The sequence below is a fragment of the Scyliorhinus torazame genome, chromosome 6 (genome assembly GCF_047496885.1).
Source record: "Scyliorhinus torazame isolate Kashiwa2021f chromosome 6, sScyTor2.1, whole genome shotgun sequence".
Taxonomy (NCBI): Eukaryota; Metazoa; Chordata; class Chondrichthyes; order Carcharhiniformes; family Scyliorhinidae; genus Scyliorhinus; species Scyliorhinus torazame.
Window position 1 is genome coordinate 13,000,192 of NC_092712.1, and position 23,306 is coordinate 13,023,497.

At 59.2% G+C, this 23,306-nt stretch overlaps 1 protein-coding gene across 1 annotated transcript in view; it reads left to right on the plus strand.

Moving 5' to 3' along the window:
- Positions 1-23,306, plus strand: part of LOC140424674 (tonsoku-like protein) — a 111,175-nt gene that overhangs the window by 6,594 nt on the left and 81,275 nt on the right. The window contains exons 3-6 of the mRNA XM_072507941.1: positions 8,962-9,118; positions 14,313-14,391; positions 15,594-15,901; positions 22,740-22,905. Of these exons, the coding sequence (XP_072364042.1) occupies positions 8,962-9,118; positions 14,313-14,391; positions 15,594-15,901; positions 22,740-22,905 (710 nt within the window). The remainder of the gene's footprint in view (positions 1-8,961; positions 9,119-14,312; positions 14,392-15,593; positions 15,902-22,739; positions 22,906-23,306) is intronic.

The window sequence follows — 23,306 nt, forward strand, 5'->3', positions numbered from 1 at the left end:
CCCGTCACGTGCGGGAGCGACCACCCAGCGATGAGGGGGGCAGCCACAGGCCCCCGTCACATCCGAGCCAGGACACCACTACCCAGGACACCACTACCCGGGACACCACTACCCAGGACACCACTACCCGGGACACCACTACCCGGGACACCCCTACCCGGGACAACCCCTACCCAGGACACCACTACCCGGGACACCCCTACCCGGGACACCCCTACCCGGGACACCCCTACCCGGGACACCCCTACCCGGGACACCACTACCCGGGACACCACTACCCGGGACACCACTACCCGGGACACCCCTACCCGGGACACCCCTACCCAGGACACCACTACCCGGGACACCCCTACCCGGGACACCCCTACCCGGGACACCCCTACCCGGGACACCCCTACCCGGGACACCCCTACCCGGGACACCACTACCCGGGACACCACTACCTGGGACACCACTACCCAGGACACCCCTACCCGGGACACCCCTACCCGGGACACCCCTACCCGGGACACCACTACCCGGGACACCCCTACCCAGGACACCCCTACCCGGGACACCCCTACCCGGGACACCACTACCCAGGACACCACTACCCAGGACACCACTACCCGGGACACCCCTACCCGGGACACCCCTACCCGGGACACCACTACCAGGACACCCCTACCCGGGACAGCACTACCCGGGACAGCACTACCCGGGACACCCCTACCCGGGACACCCCTACCCGGGACACCCCTACCCAGGACACCCCTACCCAGGACACCCCTACCCGGGACACCCCTACCCGGGACACCCCTACCCGGGACACCCCTACCCAGGACACCACTACCCAGGACACCACTACCCAGGACAGCACTACCCGGGACACCCCTACCCGGGACAACCCCTACCCGGGACACCCCTACCCGGGACACCCCTACCCGGGACACCCCTACCCGGGACACCCCTACCCAGGACACCACTACCCAGGACACCACTACCCGGGGCACCCCTACCCAGGACACCCCTACCCGGGACACCCCTACCCAGGACACCCCTACCCAGGACAGCACTACCCAGGACACCCCTACCCAGGACACCCCTACCCAGGACACCACTACCCAGGACACCACTACCCGGGACACCCCTACCCAGGACACCACTACCCGGGACACCCCTACCCGGGACACCCCTACCCGGGACACCCCTACCCGGGACAGCACTACCCAGGAAGACGAAATACCGGACAGTGACTCAGAGTGGATGGGTGGAGACGAACCCCCACCCCAAAGTGCCATGGACTCAGAGTGGGACGAAGAGCACGACACAATGCCACTGCTGTCACCAACACCCTCCACCATCGCAGAAACACTCGTTGGGCACTTTAGTGATGAGGCGTCTGTACATTCACTGGTGCGCACAACACAGCCGTCCCGGTACAGCAGGTGGAGGTAGGAGCAGCAGAGGGACCGGGCGGTCGGAGGGCAGCCCAGCCCAAGCGAACATCTGCCGCCCAGATGGATCCCGGGTTCCTGGAGTTTCCACACCCACACATAGATCCGATGCAACCACCGACCCGGAGACGAGCGAAGAGGGTGACGGGCGGCTTGCGGCGGCTGCGGTCGCAGGTGGAGGAGTCCACCCACGTCCAGGAGCTGGGAGTGGTGCCGGTCATGCGTGCCACCCAGGCCGATACCGCACGGGTGGCGTCCGCGGTGGAGGCAATGGGTGCGACGGTGTCAGACATGGGGAACGGTTTGCGAGGCCTGGGGCTTTCCGTGCAGGCGGCATCTGTGGCCCAGGAAATGGCTGCCCTCTCACAGGAGGCCATGAGCCAGTGCCAGCGCCAGATGGCAGAGGCGCTCAACGCCATGTCCCAGTCTCTGCAGGCCATAGCCCAGTCTCTGCAGGCCATGGCCCAGTCTCAGCAGGCCATGGCCCAGTCTCTGCAGGCCATTGCTGAGGGCATCGGCGCCAGTGGCCATGTGCGAGCCGGCGTCGCACTGTCACAGACAAGGTTTGCCAACCCCCTGGGCTCCATGGCTGCAAATCTGCAGACCCCTGTCGATACCAGCACGGGCCTCCAGGACTGGCAGCACCAGATGTCGGGGGGGCGTCGGATGGCCAGTCCGTTCGCATCCCCCACCCATGTAGAGGCCTGGGGGCCATCGGGCACCCCGAGGGAGGAGGAGGTGGTGTGGTCCGTCCCAGCTCCCTCTGTAGGGGAGGTCCCGGTACACCGCGACACCTCGGACTCCCCCCCTTCCGTCCCAGGTGCATCGGGTGGGCAACGGGCAGGACAGGCTGGCAGCTCGCCATCCCAGTCGCCCGGGCCGCAGCCTGGCCCATCTAGGCCAGGACGCCCCAGGAAACGGCCGCCAAAGGGATCCGGTGTCAGAGGGCAGGAATCACAGGAGTCCACCTCCAGTTCTGCTGTACCGTCTGGGGAACCACGTCGACGCAGTCAAAGGGCCCGTAAGGCCAAACAATTAGACACTGAGTAAGTTGGCATGAGTAAGTTGGCACGGGTGCAGGGCACAGATGAGTTTTAGGGGCTAGGGCACGTGCATGAACTCCTTTGGTTATTAAAGTCAATGTTACACCTACCGAAGCTGCCTTTGTGCTCTGTCCAAAGCGTGCGGGGGTGTCGTGTACGTTGAGCGCAAGTGTGTGTATGAGGGGTGGTCTTACCTCAGCCCCAGGTGAGTCTGCCCCCTTCCCCCTGGGCCGCCATCAACATCCCCCGGGCAGAGGACGGGACCGTGCGCTGCAGTGTCACAGCCGCATGCAGGGATGGTCCGGGTGGATGGTGGGTACTGTGGCCATGGGTCAGACATAGTCCAACGATGTAGAGCCAGGAGCTCATCGGAGGCGGGTTGACATCATCCTCCATGGCCTGCGATAGACACGCGTCCACCCGCAACTGTGTTAGCCCGGCCCGTTGTGCCGCAGGTGGATCGGCAATGGGGGGGGGGGGGGGGGGTGGTGTGCATGCGGGTGGGGTGTGTGGGGTTGGGGAGGGGGGTGAGGGTGCTGGGTTGGTGGATGGGTGGGGGGTGTGGGTGGTCGGCTGTTGCCATGGTGTGCGGTCTGTGGCCATACTACCCGATTCCCACGCCCATCTAGTCAGTGAAGCGGGCGGCTATCAGTCTGTCCCGTGCCCGCTGGGCCAGCCGGTAACGGTGGACAGCCACCCGTCTGTGTCTACCCCGTCTGCCCTGACCATTACCCCCATCCCCCTCATCTGGGGAGGACTGCGCCTCTTCCTGCTGCTCCTCCACTCCGCCCTCCTCTGCCTGCGGCACATCGCCCCTCTGCTGGGCTATGTTGTGCAGGACGCAGCACACCACAATGATGCGGCCGACCCTATCTGACCGATACTGGAGGGCGCCCCCAGAGAGGTCCAGGCACCTGAAACGCATCTTCAGCACGCCAAAGCACCTCTCGATCACTCCCCTTGTCGCTACATGGGCATCATTGTAGCGGTTCTCCGCCTCATTGCGTGGCCTCCGTATAGGCGTCATCAGCCACGATCGCAATGGGTAGCCCCTGTCGCCCAGCAACCAGCCCCTCAGCCGGGGATGGCGTCCCTCGTACATGCCGGGGATGGATGACCGCGACAACACGAATGAGTCGTGTACACTGCCTGGGTGACGGGCGCAGACGTGCAGGATCATCATGCGGTGGTCGCAGACCACCTGTACGTTCATCGAATAGGTCCCCTTCCTATTGGTGAACACGGCCCTGTTATCTGCAGGTGGCCGCACGGCGACGTGCATCCCATCGATCGCGTCCTGGACCATGGGGAACCTGGCCACGGCAGAGAAGCCCACGGCCCGGGCATCTTGGCTGGCCCGGTCCACGGGGAAGCGGATGTAGCGGTGCGCCATGGCATAAAGGGCATCTGTCACTGCCCGGATGCAACCGATGCACCGAAGTCTGCGATATGCCGGACAGGTCCCCACTCGGTGCCTGGAATGACCCCGTTGCATAAAAGTTCAGGGCCACCGTAACCTTGACGGACACGGGGAGAGGGTGTCCCCCGCCAGTGCCACGCGGTGACAGGTGTGCCAGCAGGTGGCAGATGTGTGCCACGGTTTCCCGGCTCATCCGGAGTCTCCCCCTGCATTCCCGGTCCGTGAGGTCCTGGTATGACTGCCGGGGCCGGTACACACGGGGCGCCCTCGGATGCCTCCGTTGCCGTGGTGCCGCGACGTCCTCCTCCCCCTCCTCGTCCTGTCGGTCAGGTGTCCCTCCAGCCTGGGCGGCTGCCGCCTGCCCCTCTGCGGCAGCCTGCGCCGCCTCTCTGGCACGCTCCTCCTCCTCCTCCTCCTCCTCCTCCTCCTCATCCAGGGCAACATAGACATGAGCGGCTGCCACCACGGCGGCCAACATCGCTGGATGGTCTGAAAATATGACGGCCTGGTGGGGGGGGGGGGGGGAACGACGACATGTCATCATTGCCCATATCCCCTCCTCCCCCCAGCCAGGTGGCATGGACCGCATGGGTCCAACTGTTGGAGGCTGGCACCTGGCCAGGTGGACCAACTCACTTGCCCTCCCATCCCCCTCCCCGGCACGGACCCCCCCCCCCAACCCCCAACCTCCACCCTGGCACGGAAACCCCCCCATCCCCCTCCCCAGCACGGACCCCCCCCCCCATCCCCCTCCCCGGCACGGATCCCCCCCCCCAACCTACACCCCGGCACGGATCCCCCCATCCCCCTCCCCAGCACGGACCCCCCCCATCCCCCTCCCCGGCACGGACCTCCCCCCCCAACCTCCACCCCGGCATGGACCCCCCCATCCTCCTCCCCAGCACGGACCCCCCCCATCCCCCTCCCCGGCACGGACCCCCCCCCCCAACATCCACCCCGGCACGGACCACCCCCATCCCCCTCCCCGGCACGGACCCCCCCCCCATCCCCCTCCCCGGCACAGACCCCCCCCCAACCTCCACCCCGGCACGGACCCCCCCCCAACCTCCACCCCGGCACGGACACCACCCCCAACCTCCACCCCGGCACGGACCCCCCCCATCCCCCTCCCGAGCATGGACCCCCCCCCCCCAACCTCCACCCCGGCACGGACTACCCCAGCAACCTCCACCCCGGAACGGACCCCCCCCAACCTCCACCCCGGCACGGACCAACCCCCCAACCTCCACCCTGGCACAGACCCCCCTCCCCGGCACGGACCCCCCCCCATCCCCCACCCCGGCACGGACCCCCCCCCCCAACCTCCACCCAGGCACGGACCCCCCCATCCCACTCCCCAGCACGGACCCCCCCCCATCCCCCTGCCCGGCACGGACCCCCCCCCCACCCTCCACCCCGGCACGGACACCCCCCCCCCAACCTCCACCCCGGCACGGACACCCCCCCCCAACCTCCACCCCGGCACGGACCCCCCCCCACCAACCTCCACCCCGGCACAGACCCCCCCATCCCACTCCCGAGCATGGACCCCCCCCCCCCACCTCCACCCCGGCACGGACTACCCCAGCAACCTCCACCCCGGAACGGACCCCCCCCCAACCTCCACCCCGGCACGGACCCCCCTCCCCGGCACGGACCCCCCCCCCATCCCCCTCCCCGGCATGGACCCCCCCCATCCCCCTCCCCGGCACGGACCCCCCCCCAACCTCCACCCCGGCACGGACCCCCCCATCCCACTCCCCAGCACGGACCCCCCATCCCCCTCCCCGGCACGGACCCCCCCCCCAACCTCCACCCCGGCACGGACACCCCCCCCCAACCTCCACCCCGGCACGGACCCCCCCCCCACCAACCTCCACCCCGGCACGGACCCCCCCCATCCCACTCCCGAGCATGGACCCCCCCCCCACCTCCACCCCGGCACGGACTACCCCAGCAACCTCCACCCCGGAACGGACCCCCCCCCCAACCTCCACCCCGGCACGGACCCACCCCCCCACCCTCCACCCTGGCACGGACCCCCCCTCCCCGGCACGGACCCCCCCCCCATCCCCCTCCCCGGCACGGACCCCCCCCCCCAACCTCCACCCCAGCACGGACTCCCCCCCCCCCCATCCCCCTCCCCGGCACGGACCCCCCCCCCCAACCTCCACCCCGGCACGGACCCCCCCATCCCACTCCCCAGCACGGACCCCCCCCCCCCATCCCCCTCCCCGGCACGGACCCCCCCCAACCTCCACCCCGGCACGGACCCCCCCCCAACCTCCACCCCGGCACGGACCCCCCTCCAACCTCCACCCCGGCACGGACCCCCCCACCAACCTCCACCCCGGCACGGACCCCCCATCCCCCTCCCCGGCACGGACCCCCTCCCGGCACTCCCCCGGAGCCCAGCCTACTCTAACCACCCCCCCCCCCCCCCCCCCCGCCGCACACACACACACACAACCCGAGACACACCTCTCCTCACGCATTCAGACTGCGGCCACGCCATCGCCTGCCCAGAGCCAACCCCCCAGGCCGTCACTCACCTCCACGCTGGTCGGCGTGAGCCTGGAGCACCGGGTCACGCCGATGAAAAGGAGGTTTAATTTACGTCGACGTGAACGGTCATCACGTCGACGGGACTTCGGCCCATCCGGACGGGAGAATATCGGCAGGCCGAAAATCGGCTGCCTTGCGCAGACCCGTGACATTCTCCGCGGCAGCGGCGACATTAACGCCCCGCCGACTTTTCTCCCTTCGGAGACTTCAGCGGGGGGCGGGGGGCGGGATTCACGGCGGCCAACGGCCATTCTCCGACCCTCTGGGGGGTCGGAGAATGACGCCCTAGATCCGTCCCCCATCTTCTTGCGGGGCGCACTCAGAGGACGGCAACCACGCATGCGCGGATGACGTCCGTTATGCGGCGCCGGCCGCGTCATCTATGCGGCGCCGCTTTTACGCGGGCGACAAGGCCGGGCGCGGGTAGATGACGCGGCCCCGATACTGGCCCATTGTCAGGGCCTGAATCGGTCGGGACCGGGGCCGTTCCGCGCCGCCGTGAACCTCGAGGGCGTTCACGACGGCGCGGTCACTTCCGGCGCGGGAGTGGAGAATCCCGCCCAGAGAGAGAGAGAGAGTGAGAGAGGGTTAGAGTGAGGGAGACAGTGAGAGTTAGAGAGAGTTAGAGACAGTTAAAGACAGAGAGAGAGAGTTTGAGAGAGTTAGGGGAGTTAGAGAGAGTTAGAGAGCAGCACGGTAGCATTGTGGACAGCGCAATTGCTTCACAGCTCCAGGGTCCCAGGTTCGATTCCGGCTTGGGTCACTGTGCGGAGTCTGCACGTTCTCCCCGTGTCTGCGTGGGTTTCCTCCGGGTGCTCCGGTTTCCTCCCACAGTCCAAAGATGTGCAGGTTAGGTGGATTGGCCGTGCTAAATTGCCCTTAGTGTCCAAAATTGCCCTTAGTGTTGGGTGGGGGTTGCTGGGTTATGGGGATAGGGTGGAGGTGTGGACCTTGGGTAGGGTGCTCTTTCCAAGAGCCGGTGCAGACTCGATGGGCCGAACGGCCTCCTTCTGCACTGTAAATTCTATGAGTGAGAGAGAGAGTTAGAGACAGTTAAAGACAGAGAGAATTTGAGAGAGTGAGAGAGTTAGACAGAGAGAGAGATTTAGAGAGAGTTAGACAGAAAGAGAGAGTGAGAGACAGAGAGAGAGTGAGTTAGAGAGAGAGAGTTAGAGAGTGAGAGAGAGAGAATTAGAGAGGGAGTGAGAGAAAGTTTAAAGTAGGCTTTAAATGAAGTTACTGTGAAAAGCCCCTAGTCGCCACATTCCGGCACCTGTTCGGGGAGGCTGGTACGGGAAATGAACCGTGCTGCTGGCCTGCCTTGGTCTGCTTTCAAAGCCAGCGATTTAGCCCAGTGTGCTAAACCACAGAGAGAGAGAGTTAGAGAAAGAGAGTGTGAGAGCGAGGGTGAGAGCGAGGGTGAGAGAGAGAGTTAGAGAGAGAGTTAGAGAACGAGAGAGAGAGTGAGAGAGAGAGAGTTAGAGAAAGAGAGTGAGAGAGAGAGTTAGAGTGCGAGAGAGTGAGAGAGAGAGTTAGAGAGAGTTAGAGAGAGTGCGAGAGAGTGTGAGAGAGTGTGAGTTAGACAAATTTAGAGACAGTTAAAGACAGAGAGCGTTTCCGAGGGTATGAGAGAGAGTGAGAGAGAGTTAGAGAGGGAGAGAGTTGGAGAGAGAGAGAGTTAGGGAGAGTGCGAGAGAGCGAGTGTTAGAGAGAGTGAGAGAGAGATTTAGAGAGAGAGTGTGAGAGGGAGATTTAGAGAGAGTGAGAGGGTGTTAGAGAAAGAGAGAGCATGAGAGAGAGAGCGAGAGAGAGAGAGCGAGAGAGAGAGTGAGAGAGAGAGAGTGAGAGTGAGAGTGAGAGAAAAAGTGAGAGAGAGTTGGAGAGAGTGAGAGAGAATTAGAGAGTGAGAGAGAGAGAGAGTGAGAGAGCGCAAGAGAGAGAGAGATCGCGAGAGAGTGAGGGAGAGAGTGAGGGAGGGAGAGAGTGAGAGAGAGTGAGGGAGAGAGTGAGGGAGAGAGAGAGAGTGAGGGAGAGAGGGAGAGAGAGTGAGGGAGAGAGTGAGGGAGAGAGAGTGAGGGAGAGAGCGCAAGAGAGAGTGAGAGATCGCGAGAGAGAGAGGTAGAGAGAGAGTGAGGGAGAGAGTGAGAGATCGCGAGAGAGAGAGGTAGAGAGAGAGTGAGGGAGAGAGTGAGAGAGAGTGAGGGAGGGAGAGAGAGTGAGGGAGGGAGAGAGGGAGAGAGAGTGAGGGAGGGAGAGAGGGAGAGACTGTGAGAGAGAGAGAGTGAGGGAGGGAGAGAGTGAGGGAGAGAGTGAGGGAGAGAGGTAGAGAGAGAGTGAGGGAGAGAGTGAGAGAGAGTGAGAGAGGGAGAGAGAGTGAGGGAGAGAGTGAGAGAGAGTGAGGGAGAGAGAGAGAGTGAGGGAGAGAGTGAGGGAGAGACTGCGAGAGAGAGAGAGTGAGATCTATCCATGGTCTACGAGCTGTGTGTTTGAATTTCAGTGACTCAGGCTCCTACACCATCTTATGGTTGGCCAAGGAAGCAGAGACGAGATACCACCGAGAGTGTGGCCTGCGACCCCGCCTCTTGCTGACCAGTGGCGGCGCCTTGCTGTGTCTACAAGACCCAATCATCCACCTTCTCCATGACAACGAGGAGGTGAGTCATCACCGTCTCCGAATTTCCTTCATTCGTTCTCAATGAGATTCCCAACCACTCATTCCGCCTGGGTGGGGGGCGGGGGGAGCGGTTCGGGGGGGGGGGGGGTGTGGGCGGGGAGAGGGGGGTGGGGGAGCGGTTCGGGGGGGGGGGGGCCGTGGGCGGGGGGGAGGGGGTGGGGGAGCGGTTCGGGGGGGGCGGGGGGAGGGGGGGTGGGGGAGCTTTTCGAGGGGGGGGCGTGGGGGAGGGAGGGCGCGGGGGGGCGGCGGTTCGAGGGGGGGGCGTGGGCGGGGGGAGGGGGGTGGGGGAGCTTTTCGAGGGGGGGGGCGTGGGGGAGGGAGGGCGCGGGGGGGGCGGCGGTTCGAGGGGGGGGCGTGGGCGGGGGAGGGGGGTGGGGGAGCGGTTCGAGGGGGGGGCGTGGGCGGGGGAGGGAGGGCGCGGGGGGGGAGGGAGGAATAAATTGTGAACGGAACGAAGACTTGCATTTCCGTAGCTCCTTTCACAACGCCAGCTTTCGGGCCGCCAAGCGGCTCTTGGGCCTGGATTGTTAGGCCCCGCCACGCCCTGTCTCCCCCTGGTGGATGTGGAGGGCCGTTTAAAACCCCGTCTACATTGGCAGGACGGTGATATCTCACGGGGTGGGAGTGGCTATAAAACCCGGGCCTGGAGGTGTGACCACTGCCGTCATTTGGGGAAAGCGGCGATGCGAGAATGAGCAAACTGTTTTAGTGATGTTGCTGAACGGGAATTCTAATTCCCACGACATCGCAGATAACTGACCCCCCCCCCCCCAGCTCCTCTTCAACTGATGGGGAGTTTGACCACCACCTGAAATGGAATGATTGGGTATTGGATAAGATTGAGTTTGCAAAGTGGGAGATTGTGTTCAGGAGACACAGGGCGCGATTCCCCGCACACATTTCTGTGGTAGCGAGCGGGAATTCCCCGCACTCGGCCAGCGGGGCCGGCAGCGCAATTCAACGTTAATCGGTCCACTTCACGAGGCCTCACGGGCTCCTCGACGCAAATGAGGACTCAGGCGTCGCCACCACCCCCCCCCCCCCCCCCCCGCGCTAACAAGGTCGAGCAGCACTTAAGCTGCACTTGCTCAGCAAACCCCGGCCAGCTCGCGACAGTGGAGCCCAGGAGACCGGCCACAAGATTCGGGGACGCTGACCCGGGGAGGTTCCTGGACGCGGTGGAGACCGGGAGGGATGTCCCCTGAGGATCCCGGAGGGTCACCACAGGGCAGCCAGTGCCTGGGACGAGGTGGCGGCGGCTGTGAGCTCGGGGAGTGTGACCAGAAATAGGTCAGCGAGCCACAGCGGGCAGCACGAGGGGGTAGACGGCTGAGTGACAGGAAGCTGTTGGATAAGAGGGTCATTCTCGGAAATGGGGCTTAAGTGGTGATAATTGGTTCTCGCCTCGCTCCAGCGAGATCCCGATTTCGCCGAAGGGGGCAGGCCGTTTGCATCGCAAACTGTTTGGCGCCTGGCGCGGATCCCGTTTTCAGCCTCTCTCGCTATTCTCCGGCCTTGTTACGTTTGAGCGAGAGCGTAACGAGGCTGGAGAACCGCGCCCACAGACTCCAAGTGAATTCAGATATGTACCGCGTGATGGTGCCAGTGTGTCCAGAGGCAGTGCGCTGGGTGTGTACGGCAGTGCGCTGCTCAGAGTGCAACCTGCTGCTTCGCTGAGGGATGAATGCACTGGGGGATGAATGCACTGAGGGATGAATGCACTGGGGATGAATGCACTGGGGGATGAATGCACTGAGGGATGAATGCACTGAGGGATGAATGCACTGGGGGATGAATGCACTGGGGGATGAATGCACTGAGGGATGAATGCACTGGGGGATGATGCACTGGGGGATGAATGCACTGGGGGATGAATGCACTTGGGGATGAATGCACTGAGGGATGAATGCACTGAGGGATGAATGCACTGGAGGATGAATGTACTGGGGGATGAATGCACTGGGGGATGAATGCACTGGGGATGAATGCACTGAGGGATGAATGCACTGAGGGATGAATGCACTGAGGGATGAATGCACTGAGGGATGAATGCACTGAGGGATGAATGCACTGGGGGATGAATGCACTGGGGGATGAATGCACTGAGGGATGAATGCACTGAGGGATGAATGCACTGGGGATGAATGCACTGGGGGATGAATGCACTGAGGGATGAATGCACTGGGGGATGAATGCACTGGGGGATGAATGCACTGGGGATGAATGCACTTGGGGATGAATGCACTGAGGGATGAATGCACTGAGGGATGAATGCACTGGGGGATGAATGCACTGGGGGATGAATGCACTGAGGGATGAATGCACTGGGGGATGAATGCACTGGGGGATGAATGCACTGAGGGATGAATGCACTGAGGGATGAATGCACTGGAGGATGAATGTACTGGGGGATGAATGCACTGGGGGATGAATGCACTGGGGGATGAATGCACTGAGGGATGAATGCACTGGGGGGGTGAATGCACTGGGGGATGAATGCACTGGGGGATGAATGCACTGGGGGATGAATGCACTGGGGGATGAATGCACTGGGGGATGAATGCACTGAGGGATGAATGCACTGGGGGGTGAATGCACTGAGGGATGAATGCACTGGGGGATGAATGCACTGGGGGATGAATGCACTGGGGGATGAATGCACTGAGGGATGAATGCACTGAGGGATGAATGTACTGGGGGATGAATGCACTGGGGGATGAATGCACTGAGGGATGAATGCACTGAGGGATGAATGCACTGAGGGATGAATGCACTGAGGGATGAATGCACTGGGGGATGAATGCACTGGGGGATGAATGCACTGAGGGATGAATGCACTGTGGGATGAATGCACTGTGGGATGAATGCACTGGGGGATGAATGCACTGGGGGATGAATGCACTGAGGGATGAATGCACTGGGGGATGAATGCACTGGGGGATGAATGCACTGGGGGATGAATGCACTGAGGGATGAATGCACTGGGGATGAATGCACTGGGGGATGAATGCACTGAGGGATGAATGCACTGGGGGATGAATGCACTGGGGGATGAATGCACTGGGGGATGAATGTACTGGGGGATGAATGCACTGAGGGATGAATGCACTGGGGGATGAATGCACTGGGGGATGAATGCACTGGGGGATGAATGCACTGAGGGATGAATGCACTGGGGGATGAATGCACTGGGGGATGAATGCACTGGGAGATGAATGCACTTGGGGATGAATGCACTGAGGGATGAATGCACTGGGGGATGAATGCACTGGGGGATGAATGCACTGGGGGATGAATGGACTGGGGGACGAATGCACTGAGGATGAATGCACTGGGGGATGAATGCACTGGGGGATGAATGCACTGAGGGATGAATGCACTGAGGGATGAATGCACTGGGGGATGAATGCACTGGGGGATGAATGCACTGAGGGATGAATGCACTGGGGGATGAATGCACTGGGGGATGAATGCACTGGGGGATGAATGCACTTGGGGATGAATGCACTGAGGGATGAATGCACTGAGGGATGAATGCACTGGGGGATGAATGCACTGAGGATGAATGCACTGAGGGATGAATGCACTGGGGGATGAATGCACTGGGGGATGAATGCACTGAGGGATGAATGCACTGGGGGATGAATGCACTGGGGGATGAATGCACTGGGGGATGAATGCACTTGGGGATGAATGCACTGAGGGATGAATGCACTGAGGGATGAATGCACTGGAGGATGAATGTACTGGGGGATGAATGCACTGGGGGATGAATGCACTGGGGGATGAATGCACTGAGGGATGAATGCACTGAGGGATGAATGCACTGAGGGATGAATGCACTGAGGGATGAATGCACTGAGGGATGAATGCACTGAGGGATGAATGCACTGGGGGATGAATGCACTGGGGGATGAATGCACTGAGGGATGAATGCACTGAGGGATGAATGCACTGGGGGATGAATGCACTGGGGGATGAATGCACTGAGGGATGAATGCACTGGGGGATGAATGCACTGGGGGATGAATGCACTGGGGGATGAATGCACTTGGGGATGAATGCACTGAGGGATGAATGCACTGAGGGATGAATGCACTGGGGGATGAATGCACTGGGGGATGAATGCACTGAGGGATGAATGCACTGGGGGATGAATGCACTGGGGGATGAATGCACTGAGGGATGAATGCACTGAGGGATGAATGCACTGGAGGATGAATGTACTGGGGGATGAATGCACTGGGGGATGAATGCACTGGGGGATGAATGCACTGAGGGATGAATGCACTGAGGGATGAATGCACTGGGGGGGTGAATGCACTGGGGATGAATGCACTGGGGGATGAATGCACTGGGGGATGAATGCACTGGGGGATGAATGCACTGGGGGATGAATGCACTGAGGGATGAATGCACTGGGGGGTGAATGCACTGAGGATGAATGCACTGGGGGATGAATGCACTGGGGGATGAATGCACTGGGGGATGAATGCACTGAGGGATGAATGCACTGAGGGATGAATGTACTGGGGGATGAATGCACTGGGGGATGAATGCACTGAGGGATGAATGCACTGAGGGATGAATGCACTGAGGGATGAATGCACTGAGGGATGAATGCACTGGGGGATGAATGCACTGGGGGATGAATGCACTGAGGGATGAATGCACTGTGGGATGAATGCACTGTGGGATGAATGCACTGGGGGATGAATGCACTGGGGGATGAATGCACTGAGGGATGAATGCACTGGGGATGAATGCACTGGGGGATGAATGCACTGGGGGATGAATGCACTGAGGGATGAATGCACTGGGGGATGAATGCACTGGGGATGAATGCACTGAGGATGAATGCACTGGGGGATGAATGCACTGGGGATGAATGCACTGGGGGATGAATGTACTGGGGGATGAATGCACTGAGGGATGAATGCACTGGGGGATGAATGCACTGGGGGATGAATGCACTGGGGGATGAATGCACTGAGGGATGAATGCACTGGGGATGAATGCACTGGGGGATGAATGCACTGGGGGATGAATGCACTTGGGATGAATGCACTGAGGGATGAATGCACTGGGGAATGAATGCACTGGGGGATGAATGCACTGGGGGATGAATGGACTGGGGGACGAATGCACTGAGGGATGTCTGCGATGTTTTTCAGGTCCTGGCTGAGGTGCAGTCCTGGGACCTGCCTCCCCTCGCTGACAGATACAAGAGGGCCTGCGACAGTCTGGCTCTGGGTAAGCACATATACTCGCTACGCAGTAACAATAATAATACCTCACCCACAGGGGAACACAATGTGAGCGAGACTGCCATGTGTACCGTCTACAAGATGCACTGCAGGAACTCACCAAGGTTCCTCAGGCAGCACCTTCCAAACCCACGACCACTACCATCTAGAAGGACAAGAGCAGCAGATACCTGGGAGCCCCCCCACCTGGAGGTTCTCATCCAAGCCATTCACCACCCAGGAAATATATCGCCGTTCCTTCACTGTCACTGGGACAACATCCTGGAACTCCCTCCCTAACAGCACTGAGGGTGTACCTACACCACAGGGCCTGCTGCGGTTCAAGAAGGCAGCTCATCCCCACCTTCTGAAGGGCAATTTGAGATGGGTAATAAATGCTGGCCTGACCAGCGACAGCTTTCACAAGGAATTCTTCCCTGTGGTCGTGGCTCAACTCAGTGCAGAGAGCAGCAGACACAACAACAACCTGGTTAAGACGGCTTTATTAACCCAAGCTTGGTTTCGCGTACACGAGAGATGGTCCCGGTTAATGCCAAGATCGATCTGCTGAACATTGATAAACACACATCAATTGTACGATTTCCAAAAATCAAGAGCCCACCCCTGCTGGACTCGACCCAATCCCTCAAGCTGTCATGTTCAAACCTTATCGACCAACCCATGATTTAACCTCATCCTACCCCCTGTTGCTGACCAAGGTTCTGTGTCCATCCGAATATCCTGTCCGTTGTCCAGCTAGAGACAGGACAGCAGAACTGGCATTCTCTTTACTTGAGGGATTGTTTCAGAGGATATTGGGGGCCACTGGTAAAACCTGTTTACTCACTCCACGATGCAATCTGCTCACCACACACCACCTGTGTCTCAAAACACATGGGCAAGTTGGCTAGCCTGAATCCCATCATGCATTGTGGCCACTGCTTGTAGCCAGAGTTTGCATGGTTATCACTGCTATGTCCTAAAATACAGGTTTAATAGTTAATAATGATTATTGGATATACTCTCTATGATTCATCTCAATCCTTAATAAACTAACTGATGTGAAACTACTCGAGTGGTATCCGAGCTATTCAGTTATCAGAGGCCTCGTCGCTGGACACCACCTTCATCCGCATCGTGAGCGAAAGCTGGAAGAAGGTGGGACGGTGCAGTCTGCTGCTATAATCTCGATCCTGTGTTTGATTGCAGCTGAAGACTCCTCCATGTCAAAGATCCTGCAACTGCAGGAAAATGGCTCCTCGATCGATTTATCCAACTTGTCCTTGAACAAGGAGCAGCTGACCCCCATCCTGCGGGCCCTCAAGTTCCAGACGGCCACCCGCCGACTCTGCCTCTCTGCCAACCGCCTCGGCGACGATGCCACGGACGAGCTGCTGGCCAGCCTGGTCACCATGCCCAACCTGACCCTGCTGGACCTGTCATCCAACCGCATCACACATGAAGGCCTGAGGAAGCTGTGTGACCCCAGCACGCCCTCCAGGGACTCCCCCTTTCAGGTTTGAGATGTCACCGGGAACCGCGCGATGTTCTGGGCTCCTCCCACAAGATAAAATTGTTTCTCCCAATCAATTCCCTTTACCAAGACAGGGTGTAGAAGACAATGAGAAGACCGGCTCCAGGGTCGGGGAAGTACAGACCGCCACTCCAACAAAATTCGCCGCCGTGCAATCAGAAAGGCGAAGGCCACAACATCGGCCTTCCTCCTCTCCATGAGCTCCGGCTTCTCTGAAACCCCAAATATCGCCACCAAAGGGTCCGGGTCCACTCCCTCCTCACTATCCTGGCTAAGACCGTGAACACTCCCGCCCAGAATCTTCCCAATTTTTCACAACCTCAAAACATGTGCGCATGATTCGCTGGCCCCCACCCACACCTCTCACACTCATCTGCTACCCCCTGAAAGAACCCACTCGTTCTCGCCCGAGTCATATGCACCCTGTGCACCACCTTAAACTGTATCAGGCTCATCCTCGCACAAGCGGAGGTCCTGTTTACCCTTCGCAGTGCCTCACTCTATACTCCCCAATTGATCTCCATTCCCAACTCCACCTCCCATTTCTCCCTGATCTTCACCTCCCTGCTCCCCCAGTCACTTATATATATCCCCAATTCTTCCCTCCCCTTCCACATCCGGAAGCAGCAGTCGCTCCAGCAGGGTGTATCCCGGCAATCTAGGGAACCCCTTCCAGACCTTTCGTGCAAAGTCCCTAACATGTAGATACCTGAACTCACTCCCCCTCGGCAGCTCTACCCTCTCCCTTAGCTCCTCCAGACTGGCGAACCCTTCCTCCAAATACAGATCCCTCACCTTGACCAGCCCCACTTCCCTCCACCTCCTGTATACACTATCCATCCCCCCCCGGCTCAAACCCATGATGCTCGCACAGCGGCGTTAGCACCGACATCCCCTCCACCCTAAAATGCCTCCTCAGCTGATTCCATATCTTCACCGTGGACTGCACCACTGGGCTCCCTGAATACCTACTCGGAGCCATTGGCAACGCTGCCGTCACCATCGCCCTCAAACTAGACCCCTTACAATATCCCTCCTCCATCCTAACCCACTCTACCCCTTCCCCTTCCCACCACCGCCGCACCTTGTACACATTCGCCGCCCAATAATAATGAAGCAAGTTCGGCAATGCCAACCCCCCCCTGCGACCTCTGCAGCAGGGCCCTCCCCACCCTCGGCACCTTCCCCACCCAAACAAAGTCAGAGATGATTGTGTCCACTTTCTGAAAAAAGTCCTTTGGTATAAAGATCGGGAAAGATAAACAAGAACCTCGGCAGAATATTCATTTTCACCACTTGGACCCTCCCCGCCAACGTTCAGTACAGTGTATCCCACCTCTTAAGATCCTCCCTGGCCTCCTCCACCAGCTTCGTTAAGTTCCACTCATGGAGCCCCGTCCATTCCCTCGCTGCCTGAATCCCCAAATACCTAAACCTATCCCTCGCTACCGTAAATGACATCCCCCCTAAATTAGCCCGCTGTGCCAGCTCATTCACCGGGAATACCTCGCTTTTCCCGACATCCGGCTTGTATCCTGAGAACCCTCCAAATCTCCCCAACAGGCCCATAATCCTTCCCATACTCTCCAACGGATCGGAAACATACAGCAAGAGTTCATCGGCATCGAGCGACACCCGATGCTCCCTCTGTCCCCTCATTATCCCCCTGCCACTCTGCCGACCCCCTGAGAGCCATCGCCAATGGCTCTATGGCCAGCGCAAACAGCAGTGGCGACAGCGGGCACCCCTGCCTCGTATCCCTGTGTAAGTCAGAGCTTTGTGAGCTCATATCATTCGGGTCTGCTCCAGAGACTCACCCCCACACCACCCCCCGGCTCTGAGGGAAAACATTCTCCTCATTTCCGTGTTAAATAGGTGACCCCTTCTTTTTAAACAGTGACCCCCCCTCGTTCTAGATTCTCCCACAAGAGGAAACATCCTCTCCCCACCCACCCCGTCAACACCCCTCAGGACCCTGACTGTTTAAAACAAGCCACCTCTTACTCTTCTAAACTCCAGCCTGCCCAACCTTACCAATCAGCTGCAGCCAGGCCACACCCCTCTCTCAAGGTTCAAAGGTTACAAAGCAAGGAGAAAAAACAAAGAGCACCTCTTCACACTCTGCACCGAGTCCCCGCTCTGCACCGAGTCCCCGCTCTGCCCCGAGTCCCCGCTCTGCACCGAGTCCCCGCTCTGCACCGAATCCCCGCTCTGCTCCGAGTCCCCGCTCTGCACCGAGTCCCCGAGTCCCCACTCTGCACCGAGTCCCCGCTCTGCCCCGAGTCCCCGCTCTGCCCCGAGTCCCCGCTCTGCACCGAGTCCCCGCTCTGCACCAAGTCCCCGCTCTGCCCCGAGTCCCCGCTCTGCCCCGAGTCCCCGCTCTGCACCGAGTCCCCGCTCTGCTCCGAGTCCCCGAGTCCCCACTCTGCACCGAGTCCCCGCTCTGCCCCCGAGTCCCCGCTCTGCTCCGAGTCCCCGCCTTGCACCGAGTCCCCCGCTCTGCACCGAGTCCCTGCTCTGCCCCGAGTCCCCGCTCTGCCCCGAGTCCCCGAGTCCCCGCTCTGCCCCGAGTCCCGCTCTGCTCCGAGTCCCCGCTCTGCCCCGAGTACCCGAGTCCCCGCTCTGCCCCGAGTCCCCGCTCTGCCCCGAGTCCCCGCTCTGCACCGAGTCCCCGCTCTGCACCGAGTCCCCGCTCTGCACCGAGTCCCCGCTCTGCACCGAGTCCCCACAGTACACATTCCCCAAGGCTCTCTGTTTACAGTACACATTCCCCAAGGCTCTGTGTTTACACAGTACTTTCCCAAGGCTCTGTGTCTATGCAGCACACGTTCCCCAAGGCTCTGTGTCTACGCAGCACACGTTCCCCAAGGCTCTGTGTCTACACAGGACACGTTCTCCAAGGCTCTGTGTTTACACAGTACACATTCCCCAAGGCTCTGTGTTTACACAGTACACATTCCCCAAGGCTCTGTGTTTACACAGTACACATTCCCCAAGGCTCTGTGTTTACACAGTACACATTCCCCAAGGCTCTCTGTTTACGCAGTACACATTCCCCAAGGCTCTGTGTTTACACAGTACACATTCCCCAAGGCTCTGTGTTTACACGGTACACATTCCCCAAGGCTCTGTGTCTACGCAGTACACGTTCCCCAAGGCTCTGTGTCTACGCAGCACACGTTCCCCAAGGCTCTGTGTCTACGCAGCACACGTTCCCCAAGGCTCTGTGTCTACACAGGACACGTTCTCCAAGGCTCTGTGTTTACACAGTACACATTCCCCAAGGCTCTGTGTTTACACAGTACACAGTTCTGAAGAGTCTGTGTTTGCACGGTACACATTCCCCAAGACTCCGTGTTTACACGGTACACATTCCCCAAGACTCCGTGTTTACACGGTACACATTCCCCAAGACTCCGTGTTTACACGGTACACATTCCCCAAGACTCCGTGTTTACACGGTACACATTCCCCAAGACTCCGTGTTTACACGGTACACATTCCCCAAGGCTCCGTGTTTACACGGTACACATTCCCCAAGGCTCCGTGTTTACACAGTACACATTCCCCAAGGCTCTATGTTTATGCAATGCCCCAAACTCTGACCAATGTGTTCCTCAATAATGATGCCGGTGATGGAGATTCAGGTCCTTACCACTCCTCCCTGGACAATATACGGACGCTCACCCTTACTGATCGCAACTTTGAGGTTCCAGCTTTGTTTAAAGAAATCTGGGGCAAAATTCTCCGGTATCGGCACGATGTCCACCGACTGGCGCCCAAAACGGTGCAAATCAGTCGGGCAGCGCGCCGCCCCAAAGGTGCGGAATGCTCCGCATCTTTGGGGGCCAAGCCCCAACATTGAGGGGCTAGGTCAGCGCCGGAGGAATTTCCGCCCCGCCAGCTGGCGGAAAAGGCCTTTGGTGCCCCGCCAGCTGGCGCGGAAATGACATCTCCGGGCGGCGCATGCGCGGGGAGCGTTAGCGGCCGCTGACAGTTTCCCGCACATGCGCAGTGGAGGGAGTCTCTTCTGCCTCCGCCATGGTGGAGACCGTGGCGAAGGCGGAAGGAAAAGAGTGCCCCCACGGCACAGGCCCGCCCGCGGATTGGTGGGCCCCGATCGCGGGCCAGGCCACCGTGGGGGCACTCCCCCGGGGCCAGATCGCCCCGCGCCCCCCCCCCTCCCAGGACCCTGGAGCCCACCCGCGCTGCCTTGTCCCGCCGGTAAGGTAGGTGGTTTAAACTACGTCGGCGGCACAGGCATTTTAACGGCGGGACTTCGGCCCATCCGGGCTGGAGAATCGAGCGGGGGGCCCGCCAACCGGCGCGGCGCGATTCCCGCCCCCGCCGAATATCCAGTGCCGGAGAATTCGGCAAGCGGCGGGGGGCGGGATTCACGCCAGCCCCCGGCGATGCTCCAACCCGGCGGGTGGGGTCGGAGTATCTTGCCCCTGGTGTTTAATTCAACATCTGGATGTGGCTGTCATGGCAACGCCAACATTTATTGGTCATCTACACCTATCTTGAACGGAGTGCCGGTGTTCAGCCATTTTCAGAAGGCAATGAATGGTCTGGAGTCACATGCAGGCCAGATAGGGTGAGGACGACAGATTTCTCCCCTGTAGGACAATAGTGGAGCAGAGGTTTTATTACAATTGTTGTGGGCCAGGGTTTAGAGAACCCCAAAGTGTATCATGGAGTTCACCTGACCCACAACTTTTAATAGATTGTGGTATGGGGAGCGCACGGCCCACTCTACAGGTGTGGGACAGCAGAAATGGAAAAGTTTTTTAAAACAAAACAATGTTTATTCTATGAACTCAAGTTAACCTTTTTAAAACATACAGTGAACATCTCAGCAACTTTAATTCAAATACAACCCCTAAAGAATACAACACTAAGTAATCCTTCAAGCTTTCCTTTTAACATCCAGAAGACATAAAACACCTTTTACCAGAAGCACATCAGGTTAAAGTCGCTCCTGTTATTAGTTTTAAGTCACCAGGATCGATTTACAGTCTTTAGATTACAGAGAGAGAGACTAATACCCCTTCTGGCTGTGACTGCAGCTATCCAGCTCTGAAAACTAAACTAAAACACACCCTGCAGCAAACAGCCTAAAACGAAAGTAAAAAGCTGACAGACAGCCCAGCTCCACCCACTCTCTGACATCACTGCAGTAATAAACACCCATTTCTTAAAGGTACTCTCACTACAGATATTTATATACACGCCCATTTATAAACACCCATTTCTTAAAGTCACTCTCACGTGACACATCACTAGATGATAGTTTCATGGTTACCTTTATAGCTTCCGATTCCAAATGTATTCATTAAAATTAAATTCCACGCACTGGTGGTGGCATTCGAACACACCCAGATCATTGTCCTGGCCTCACATTACTAGCTCAGTGACGTCCCTCATGAATGGGTTGAATCAGGAGCAGGGACTGATCTGCGCACAGTGCAGGGCAGCGGGAGCAGACTGGAGGAGTATTTCTGAGTTAAATATAACAATACATCGGGCAGGACGGTGGCGCAGTGGGTTAGCACTGCTACCTCACGGCACCGAGGTCCCAGGTTCGATCCCGGCTCTGGGTCACTGTCCGTGTGGAGTTTGCACATTATCCCCGTGTCTGCGTGGGTCTCAGCCCCACAACCCAAAGATAGAACATAGAACATACAACAGTACAGCACAGAACGGGCCCTTCGGCCCTCGATGTTGTGCCGAGCATTGTCCGAAACCAAGATCAAGCTATCCCACTCCCTGTCATTCTGGTGTGCTCCATGTGCCTATCCAATAACCGCTTGAAAGTTCCTAAAGTGTCCGACTCCACTATCACAGCAGGCAGTCCATTCCGCACCCTAACCACTCTCGGAATAAAAAACCTACCGCGGACATCCTTCCTATATCTCCCACCCTGAACCTTATAGTTATGCCCCCTTGCAGGTTAGGTGGATTGGCCTCGCTAAATTGCCACTTAATTGGAAAAATTAAGAAAAACTCATAAGGAAACTCATAAATATCAGTGAATTTATTTACATTTATACAAGTTATACTTTACACAGCATCTCACTCCCAGTGCAGATCCTACTGAGAGGAGAGGCCTCACCAGGCCCAATCTGGGGCCTGCTTCACCGGGCCCAATCTGGGGCCTGCTTCACCGGGCCCAATCTGGGGCCTGCTTCACCGGGCCCAATCTGGGGCCTGCTTCACCGGGCCCAATCTGGGGCCTGCTTCACCGGGCCCAATCTGGGGCCTGCTTCACTGGGCCCAATCTGGGGCCTGCTTCACCGGGCCCAATCTGGGGCCTGCTACACCGGGCCCAATCTGGGGCCTGTTCACATGGGGCCTGCTTCACCGGGCCCAATCTGGGACCTGCTACACCGGGCCCAATCTGGGGCTGTTCACCAGGCCCAATCTGGGGCCTGCTTCACCGGGCCCAATCTGGGGCCTGCTTCACCGGGCCCAATCTGGGGCCTGCTTCACCGGGTCCAATCTGGGGCCTGCTTCACCGGGTCCAATCTGGGGCCTGCTTCACCGGGCCCAATCTGGGGCCTGCTACACCGGGCCCAATCTGGCGCCTGGTTCACCAGGCCCAATCTGGGGCCTGCTTCACCGGGTCCAATCTGGGGCCTGCTCTTATCCTACGTCTTAACAAGCCCCCGGTGGTGGCACACCAGGCAGAAGCTCGTATTCAATGTCCCCCATTGGGAGATCAGTGGCTGCTTCTTCATGGTTCTCAAGGGGGGGGTTAGAACATTTAAGATTAGAATAATTCACTGCACGGGATTATGAACATCTCCTTTCTCTTTCAGAGTCTGGAGGAGTTGAACCTCAGCCTCAATCCTTTGGGAGACGGCAGCTCTCAGCTCGTAGCCTCATTGATCAGATCCTCCCCTCGACTGAGCACGCTCAACCTCCAGGCCTGTGGCCTCACGGCCAGGTTTCTGCAGAACATGGCAATGAGCTGCACACTGAAAGGTATAAACAGGGAGCAATCACATTGCAACAGCACCTTTCCTCATCTTAGATCACAGCAAACCCTCTCACAGACACCAAAACCTCTCACAGACACAGCTTCAAACGTGCAAAGCTTATTAAGAAATCAGTGATTGGGTGCAAAGATTGGCTCCCTCAGTACTGACCCTCTGACAGTGCAACACTCCCTCAGTACTGACCCTCTGACAGTGCAGCACTCCCTCAGTACTGACCCTCTGACAGTGCAGCACTCTCTCAGTACTGACCCTCTGACAGTGCAGCACTCCCTCAGTACTGACCCTCTGACAGTGCAACACTCCCTCAGTACTGACCCTCTGACAGTGCAGCGCTCCCTCAGTACTGACCCTCTGACAGTGCAGCACTCCCTCAGTACTGACCCTCTG